The sequence below is a fragment of the Convolutriloba macropyga genome, chromosome 1, assembly GCF_964194025.1.
Source record: "Convolutriloba macropyga chromosome 1, txConMacr16.3, whole genome shotgun sequence".
In the NCBI taxonomy this organism is placed as follows: Eukaryota; Metazoa; Xenacoelomorpha; order Acoela; family Convolutidae; genus Convolutriloba; species Convolutriloba macropyga.
The window spans coordinates 34,869,843-34,879,920 of NC_134468.1; the positions used below are offsets into that span (position 1 = coordinate 34,869,843).

General features: G+C 37.2%; 1 protein-coding gene across 3 annotated transcripts in view; it reads right to left on the reverse strand.

Moving 5' to 3' along the window:
* Nucleotides 1–6,911, reverse strand: part of LOC142348397 (uncharacterized) — a 33,684-nt gene extending 26,773 nt beyond the window's left edge. Inside the window, exons 1-5 of one of the 3 annotated variants that reach the window (XM_075399745.1) lie at nt 6,751–6,911; nt 6,170–6,411; nt 1,668–1,792; nt 1,397–1,525; nt 502–876 (exon numbers count right to left, since the gene is read on the reverse strand). In XM_075399745.1, coding sequence (XP_075255860.1) covers nt 502–876; nt 1,397–1,525; nt 1,668–1,792; nt 6,170–6,347 — 807 coding nt within the window. In that variant the 5' untranslated portion in view covers nt 6,348–6,411; nt 6,751–6,911. Of the gene's footprint in view, nt 1–501; nt 877–1,396; nt 1,526–1,667; nt 1,793–6,169; nt 6,412–6,746 lie in introns of all 3 variants that reach the window. The other 2 variants (XM_075399755.1, XM_075399737.1) reach the window with 2 other exon arrangements.
* Between the last annotated feature and the right edge of the window lie 3,167 nt (nt 6,912–10,078).

Below are 10,078 nucleotides of genomic sequence, written 5' to 3' on the forward strand. Positions count from 1 at the left end.
GACGAAAAGTCAAAAGCGTCAGACGAAAAATTGGTCAAGCGAAAAATCGCATAAAAAAAAGACCGACAGGACTAATATAATTGCTACAAACTTCGTTTGAGAGCAATTAAAAATTTCGCTCGCTCAGAGAAAATTTTTTCACACATCAATTTCTCGCTCTCTCAAACACAGCGGTATGAACAAAAACCACTCTCCTTTCGCTCCGCTCTTCACTTTTGTTCAGCGCCCAAATCACTCCAAATTTTTTCACGCGTTTCATTTCCCGCTTCAAAAATCACTCCAATAAAATTGATTAAAAAAAAGGGCTTCTCCAATACTCCTCTTCGAGTCGTAAAAAATAGGAGCGTTATAATAGCCGGCTGAGAAGATGAGGGCGGCTATTAAAAAAAATAGGAGCGCTATAATACCCGGCTGAGAAGATGAGGGCGGCTATTAAAAATACAGTAATAAAAACAACTATATTCAGACTTCAAAAACTTAGACTTCTTTGATCTGTTTTACCTGACGTATAATCTCGCTAAACATGTCACTGAACACGTGACGTCTGGTGGGACAGAATCCTCCAATTCTGGCTCCTGTTTCATCTAGAACGGTGTTCAGTCTCTCCAACATGTCCTGCATTTTCACTCTTCGCGGCACATGACGTGACGCAATTGTTACGTAATCAGAGTCGAGGATTGAACGAGTTGATCTTGTCGAGTCGTAATTGCTTCCTCGTTCGCTTCCCTTTTTGGGCTGATGATTTCGAGTTACGATTGGGGGCAGTACTTGGTCAAGTGGATTGATAAGCTGGAACTTCTCGTCAGTCAAAGGAACCAAAGCTCTCTCTTGAAACTCGCCAGGTAGACGTTTCACTACCACGTTTGGAACTAACTCCTATATATTAAAAATACAATCACTCATTTGTTTCCCCAGATGAGCTCGCGATTCATTCTCTGATTCACATTAATTTTAGATTATTTCCGTCTGCTGTGAGATGACTTCCTAATAAATCTTTAGCCACTTCTTAGTTCTCTATAAAGTTCATTTATTTTATTCAGTTCGAACAAATTTTTTGGTGCACAATCGGCATTACGTTTCCATGAATGTTTGACCAGACAGTTTTTGTATACCCATTCGAGAAATAATTGTTAAGTAATGAAAAAATTTTTGGCAAATTCAGCGTTGAAATATTTCTTTCCTCACTCACCGCAATTTTTATACCCAACTCACTACTTTTATTACATTTTCTGGGGCTGAAATTTGCCGGCCACTTGGCATAGTTGACAGTATTCGAAGATTCAGTATTAGAAGAACGCGATCTGGAGGTTGAAGCAAAAAAATAAGTAGTTTCTTTTATCTCATTTCAAAAACTACTCGAAGATTTGCTCAGCAAAAAAAACGCATTTGATATAACCTGCAGGGCATCCAAAGGCACAACTTGTTCTTCCGTTTGAAGGAACTTTGCCTTGTTCACACCCACTGAGGCAGAAGGGGCAACAGTTGGGCTGTTGGGTACTTCATTCAATTCTCCACCAATTGGTAACTGAAACAGAGGTCATGAATCTGATCAAATGAACTTTGTATAATTATAAAATGGATAAGGACCGCGTTAATTTGTGACACTTAATTCAATATTTTCCTATCAACTATTTTCCCATTAGGAAGATATATGAGCGTATACTGACTGGTTCGATCTCTTGGACTGAAGGCAAGTTGGGAACTGTGGAACTACAACTGACTTTTGCTCCTGCTGCAGTGACCCTCAGAGATGGAGAGTGGGTGCTGTGCGGGTCACGTGATAAATTATGTCCTATTTGAAATGTAATATGATCATAAATTGTTTCCCCTTTGAATTAAATCAACGCATATATCAAATCCCAATCAATTAAAACGGGGAGAACTCTATTGGATACACAAGTGATCCGTTTTCAAGTGTCTCAACAATTGTTGGAAAAATTCAGTACCGTATGGATCTGGTTCTCAACATTTAGCTAACCACTAAATGTGTAATTTTTACTTATTGATTGGAGCGAAGCTCTGAATGACAAACATAACCTACTCACTTCGGGCGAATTGCTCTCAAACTACCGGTGAGAGGATAGCTTCGGTAGTAGCCAGCTTGGGCTTAGGCTTAGGAACCCAGGTTGAGGTCACAGACGAAAAACCGATATATCCAGACCGTCCCTGACAGAAAATGTCTATGTCCAAACTTTTGTGCGTTCACCAGACTTTTGTGCCTTTATGTCCAGACTTTTGCGTGAGGAGTGAGCGCGCGGGGGAAGAGCGTGCAGTGAGATAGGAAGTATACGAGCGAGGGGGAGAATGGGTAGAGGAGGGGGGGTCTTAACCGCCAAAATTTGTCATTTACAGTAAAATATTATGAGCTCCCAGCAGTTTCGATGAATTGTGCACTTCTAGACTTTTTTGAGGACAAACTGTTCAAAGCATCAGAAAAATCAGAAATAAATGTTGTTTGCGACCAATTGAAATCTCCCCTTTAACAAGCACTAACTGATATCTTTCCTAAAAGTTCAACTCATGGCTGTTGATTAGAAAACTTTTAAGATAGTTTTGCAACCATTTTTTTTTTTGGAAAATTAGATTTATATTTTTGTAAAGACGCGCTCTTCTTTTCTGCAGATATCGGACGGAAATCGGTTTGTATGATCATGTTTTCCTCTCAACACTGGAAAATGTTACTCTCGCTTCTAAGAAGGGTAGGTTTTACCATCGCCGAGCGAAAAGACGATACAGAGATACTGCAACTTCTGCTAGTGGGTTACTATTAAATTTGTTTTTCAGTTAATTAAAAAACCATTGCACCAATTGAGTGAGGGAAATGCTGATTACTTGAGAAAATTTTTTTTCTCAAGCAGACGCCTTTTCTGAGGTGTTTATATTTGAAATTGGTGATATTTCTTGTCGATTTCACATTGAGTTCATTTCACACTCTTTTAAAAAAATGTTTAACATAAACCCACTAATATCGGAAGAATTGCTCTCTAACGACAGACGGGTGGGGAAATATTTGAACCCACAAGGATTCGAACCACTGATCTCCACCTCCATAACCAGATGCACTGCTAACTCGGCTACCAGTCCCTTTTCCCCCCTTTTACGTGCTTTGCTGCAATCGATTTTATATTAGCAAAAATCTTTAGTTAGAACAATAGAGATCAACCAAAAATGAAGAACGAAAATTAGAAAAAGTCACTTGATAAGTCAAATAGTGTTTTAGGAGAAGAAAAGCAAAATGATCAAGCAAAAAAATTGCATGAAAAAAGACCAACACGTTTACAATAATTGCCATGATTTTTGTTGAAGAGCAATTAATAACATAACCGACTAACGTCGGGCGAATTGCTCTCAAACGACCGGCGAGCGGTTGGCTTCGTCAGTAGCTAGCCACGGTTTATTGAACCCAGCGCTAGCTTGATTCGACTCTTCAACTTTTAGGTTTCTAGCTTTGTTAGCAAACAAATCAAATAGAAAACAATTAAAAAATTTGCAAATTATTGCAAAAATTGAAAAAGCTTCCAGATTTCGCAGTGAAAATATTCACAACTTTTTTTTCCTTCCTGAATTATGTCAAGTAACCCATCTGCAAGACTTGAAAAACTTCATTGGCCAGTAATGAAAGTTAAACACAGAAAAGGACAAAAACACTCAAAAATTTTGAAAACAATCACAATTTTTAACTAAATCTTGCTAGCATTCAAGACATTAAAATCTTCAAAACCATTTCATTGTCTCAAGAGACCATCCAGCATTACTATTTCAAGCTTTAACTAGTTTTACTGGCTCAAAAACATACATAAACTTGGACATAATAATTTTTCGAAAAGTTAAAATTAATTTTATCAAAAAAGTGCTAAAGCTGGAGTCATTAAAATATTGATAAAAATTCCATGAATCTAGAAACTATGCGACAGATTTTCAAGAAGCCTTGGAGGAGGTCCCTAGGACACTGATGCCGGAAAAAAATGATAAAAGAGTAAAAAAGACTAAAAAAAAACTTGAAAAATTGCAAATAATTTTAAAAATTGCTGATCTTAAAATCTTGAAAACCCTCCGTTACATCCAGAAGCTATGCAGTAACCTCAACTCAAACTCTAGAGGAGGTTTTGTGGCCATTGAGGTTGGAGAAACCAAGATTTTGACAAAAAAATTCAAAAAACTAAAAAAATTAGAAAATGCAAAAAAAACTGCTAAAGTTTGTGATAAAAATTGTAACTAATCCATGGCCAACAAACATTTTTCATCAACTCATTATCAAACCCTAACGGAGATTTTCTGTTGGGCTGAAAAACCTGAATAAATGACAATAATGACAAATAAACTGATAATAGCGATAATAAACTGACAATAAATGTTAAAAAAAAATTAAAAATTGCAATTTTTTTTTTAAAAAAGCTGAAATTCGTGGTGTTGAAATCTGGAAAAACAGTTCATTACATTTAAAAAATATACAGTAACTACCTTTGACCCGTAGAGGAGGTTTCTCGAGTCTTGAGGCTGGAGAAAACTAAAAACCAACAAAAACTTGAAAGAAATGCAAATTTTATCAAAATAAATTGATAAAATTTGTCAAATTAAAAAATTGAAAGCTATTCCATGGCAAAAAAATTGTTTCAGTAACTTATTTTCAAACCCTTAAGGACGTTTTCTGGCCCCTGCATCGGGAAAGAAGTATATAATTAGAAATAAATGTCAAAAATTTTGAAAAAAAAATTTTGAAAAAAAATTTTGAAATAAATGTCACGTTTTGTCATAAAAAGGCTAAAATTTGGGTTGTTAAAATGTTGAAACCATTCCACTACCATGCAACGTAATATGCTCCTCGAAACTACGCAGTAACGTAATATAAAACCCGTGCTCCTCGAAACTATGCAGTAACGTAATATAAAACCCTAGAGGAGTATTCTTGACACCTAGGGTTGAAAAAACACAAAAAATGACAAAAATTTTCAAAAAACTTGTGAAAATTAGTATAAAATGGCGTGTTTTTAGCGATTGATTGTTCGTCAGTAGCCACGGGAGGCGGGTGGGTGGGGGGATACTTCGGGGGTCTGATGGGGAGGGGGTGGGCAACAGTGGGCTGGGGGGGGGGCAACAGCGAGGTGAGGTGGGGCTGAGGGCAATAGGGGGGGGGGGGGGGGGGGGGGGTCAACAGTGGGGTGTCGTCAACCTCTAAGAACCGCCCTTCACAACCTAAGTATAAGTCTCCAAAACAGTTTGAGCTGAAAAGCTCTAAGAGCAGTTAATGCCCGCTGGGCGCTACCTGTTTATCCCGTTTTTGAGGACGAAAAGTCAAAAGCGTCAGACGAAAAATCGGTCAAGCCAAAAATATAATTGCTACAAACTTCGTTTGAGAGCAATTAAACAGCTCTAGTAATGACAGCCTCATGCCACTGAAAAAAGAAAGAGGCAAAGCTGTGCGTTATAACTCTCAAAATCACATTTGAAAAACACATTAAGTCTTCTAAGAGAAATTGCAAGTTTCTCTCATGTTTAACGCCTGAGATGCAGATGCATTACATTAAAAAAAGAAGATTTGCTCGAAAATATATACTCGGCATATTGCTGTTTTATGCGTGTACTTTACGCACAATTATTAAGATCAAGAAAGTAAGTGAGCGCAAAAAAAGTGTGATCCGCTCAAATTTTGTTATATGTGTCGCTAGTTTTCGTGTTCGAATACTAGCGACAAGTCTAATCGATTCTAATCCTTTGATCTTGTCACTATTTTCCGCACGTTTAATGTCGGCGGCTCTCAAAATGACGTAGAGCTAATAATCATTCATCAGAAGGAATGATTGCCCACAAATATAGAATATTTGAAGTTTCGATAATAATCATATTCGTACTACGTTATCTTGCTTGATTCTACTTACTGTCTCGCTTTCCGCTTGCTCGGTTTTTTTCGTTTTCTAGGTCTGAGCAAGTCAACGTACAATAATAACTAGTCTTGCAAGTCTTGGCCTAGACTTGGACACCATTTGCAAGTTGATTCCCAAGTCAAAACCAACTTTTCAGAAAATCTGGAGTAAATATTGAACTTCGAAAAGTTCCGTAAAGCGACACATTATCGGGATTAAATTTCAGACACTTTCTCGGGGTGGTTCTAAACCAATAAAAAATGGTTCAAAACAGGTCTTGAAACAGTTTTGATTAACGCAATACAGACCATGCGAGGAATCGTGTACCACTGGTGCCAGCTGTTGTGGTTGATGATCTTGTTGTTCAGCATCACTATCAGAGCCTCCTGTCGCACCCGAGTGCCCTTCACCCAATTGTTTGCTGGACCTCCAGCTGTCAACAGCCACATCTTCACTGCTGTTTGTTGACCAAGTTTGTCTACTCATATCTGTTATTGTACTTCATTTACTTGCTGCACTGAGCGCTGACAATCCAAAGCAAGTTAGCGATCTGTAGTTTTTTTGATGTAAAAAAAAACAAAATGCTAACTTTTTGAAAATAATTTTGCTCCAGTGTTCCCGCACGCTAGTACTCTTACCTGCATCTAATCTAGAGAGAAAATGCAAAATGCAACGGTTTTGTAGTCCCAATGTCGGCTCATTCCTATTTACAATGGGGCATCTGGTAAGCTAAGGTTGCGGATTACCTTAATTTATTAGGGAGACAGGACCAATGGGGCAGGGAACCAAAAATGTGAAAATAGTATTCGACATGTGATCGCCTGTTGGGGTATAATATCACGTCAAGATTATACTTTTATTTCACAAAAAATATTGGTTGCTAACTTACTTTTGACGTTCACTGTATAATCAGAGCATAAACTTTGACAGTTTGAATTGTTTTTATTCCAAGATCTTGTGAGATTCAAGTGGATGAGACCATAAGACACTAGGGTATATTTTTGAACAAAATCTTAGTCGCCCGAGGGAGTTAGTCGCCCGAGGGAGTTAGTGCCCTGGCACAAGGGTGATTGGCCCCGAGTGCTGGGCACGAGGCCCGATGGGAACTACGATTTTGTTTTAACGGATTTAGAGAAGCAAAGGGTACAAAAGTGTTGAGTTTCATCTGAAATTAAAGTTATGAAGACAATTTTGTAGATTAGTGAAAGAAAAGTGTTCTTCTTAAAAATACACAGGAGTTGAGTCTAAGTTACTTTGTTATACGTCGTTAAGTCTAAGTTCAATCATTCAAATTAAGCTCTCTTCCTCGAAATTTAATTGACCGATGAAATCGTACCCTGCGGTTTCCAAATACAAAATAGTTCGAGAATACTTCTGCGTGTATAAATTGATTAAAGTACAAGGGCGAGGCGATTTAAACCAATAGGGCTTTAATCAATGAGACACAAAAAAAAGAAACAATTTAGACCACTTATAATAATTTAGAAATTAAAGTTACTGTGACTAAGTTTACGAATAGTTATTTGTAATAGCAAGAAAGCACTTGATTGAAAGTGTTTTGCGGAAACGATAAATAAATCTCGAAACATAAATTTAAAAAATATATATTCGCCTTAGGGGGACTGGTATTAATGTTGTTACGTATTTAGGGAATCAGAGAGTATAAACTATTTTTTGCTTGTGTTAAAATTTTGAAAAACTGTCAAAAGTGAGATTTTGTTAGTTAGAGTGTTATAAGTAGGGGCAACAAGTAAAGAAAAACACTCAAATTGATGAGGGCAAATAAGTAGGTGCACGAAGGTTAAACATAAATTTCGAGGCAAATAAATGAAGGCAGGAAACTTAAACATCTGCGCTGTAGAAACAAATTCCGTGTCTTTCCGATTATTGACCCGCACCGAAATTACAGTCCCCATTACGGTATAAGTAACATGATTTGGTTGGGGGTCGGGCAATACGTTATTTGACCACTATTTTGGGGGCTATGATAGGGAATCACCTCAGACTTCTACTGCATTTGTGCTTTCCACGTCAGTTTCTAAGGTTAAATCACAAGCTAATCGACTATATTCAATTCATCAGTGCCTTATAGAACATAGGGCAAAAATAGAGAAAAAAATCAGTCGCTGAAATCTGAGGGAGGAGATAGATCTTGAATTTATCCAACTTAGCAGATAAATCTTGAGTTATTTGGTAAAAACTCACGTGAAGCAGCACGTTTTATATAAAAGCGTGCTTCAAAAGAATTTTTTAAGAAAATTTTTTGGCCCAAACTCAGCGGCCCAGTCAGCTGTCAGCTAAGTTAGGGCCTAGAAAAAAATCTGGTCTTTGCTACTTTTGCGACCGTCCCCCTCTCAAATAAGTGGTCATATAACGTATAGCCACACATACTGTAAATACACTACAACGAGAGTTTCGTGAGGGAGTATTATGGGAAAAACCAAAAGCGGTTTCAAGCACAATTCGACAGATAAAGGGTTATCAAAATATTCTCTAATTTGCATATACTGAAGAAAAAAATTGATAGTTTTCACTTTTCGTTCTCTGAGAAATTTAAAATTTAATTTGTAGTCCCCTCGGTACTTATATTCAGCACACGGACGCTTGAGCCCTCGTGTCAGGGCACCAAGTCCCTCAACCGATAAGACTTTTGTTCTAACACATACGCACATCTTGAATATCTTCTTGGTTCGATTTCCCAAACATTTCAGAATTTCGTTCAGGAAAGCAGAGGGAGCAGTTAGAGCCAGAGGAGTTTGTGATCAGAGCTGGAGGAAATGCGGTAGAAATTACCGATTTTTTTCTGTTATATTTACAACACAAATTTGCTGTTTATTGAGGTGTTCAAAGATAAAAGTGAGTTACTTAGGATACTAAAAAGACACAAGAACCCAATCTTACTTCTCTTTGCAGCAAAAAATAAAACCTCCGAAGCTTAAAGAATCTGAATCCTTTGCACAACTCACGATGTCTTATAATAATGTGGTAATGAGTGCGAAATTTCGAAAAAAATTAAACGTCATTTCTTGAGAGATAACAAATCGAATTTAACTTTTTAGCTCAGCTAAATTGTTGCTTCTTTCCTCAGCAAAGTTGAGTTCTAAAATTAAATGAGCTTGAGATAACAAGATAAATTCATCTCTGAATTAAAAATGAGTGAAGAGTTTTTGATGTCGATTTGCGCTCTGACTGAAGTCTTCTTCTCCTACCTATAAAAATCAATTATAAAGCGCAATTTCTTTCAACACCAAATAGTTTTATAGCTAGATATTTAAAATGGTTGATTGCTTTAGTTAAAAAAAACGAATGATTCTTTCTGTTGAGCCCAATTGACTTATAACATGCTTGAACGGAAGAACTGATGGTGATTTTTTATGCATTTTGGCCTACCTTCATACATAGCTTCCTCTTGCATACCAAGACAATTTTTCAACAATATTTATGTTTTTGATAGTCGCACTCATGGTAGCAAATCAAGTTCTATATATAAATTACAAATCGCGCCATTGGCACACAAGTTATGGACAAAACAGTAAATCCGTTACTATAAATGATATAGGACATTCTGATTTCTTCGAAGAAATTAACAAATATAAAGATTAACATTGGGAATAGGTTAGGGGAATGGAAATCGGGAATTGAAAGGGCTTGAGAGGACGGAAATGTGTGTGGTGGGAGGAAAATGTGTGTGCGGGAGAGAAAGTTTAAGGGCACTTGGTTCCTTTACACTCCTGTCAACAAACAGTCAACAATTGAGATGAAAATGTAATCTCAATAAAATTTAGCACTGAGGTTTTCTATTCAGATTTTGAGTTCTTGTTTGTCTTTAAATTAACTTGTTTCAGTGACTTGACAATCGTTAGAATACACGGATTAGGTTCACTGCTGCTCTTTGGTCTATTCCTGTAGCCGTCCGGATGTCGAAGCTCCTTGATATTCCATCTGAACCTCTGAGCATGATTCTGAGGGTGAAGTTTCTGAGCACCCATACAATGCCACTTTTATCTAACTCATCTTTTGATATTTGCCGCTTCCTTCTCTTGTTGAGCTCAGGAACATATTCCTTTAGCAGCCTCCTCCAGTAGTGATCCGTCAACTTGGAATCCTAAGTGGAGAACCACTGGTTGTTGTTCACAATAAGTTTTAAATACATGTATATCACTAGGTTAAGTTGCTAAACGGTTGTATTGTTTTTTCATGGTTCCGTTTGCAAAACG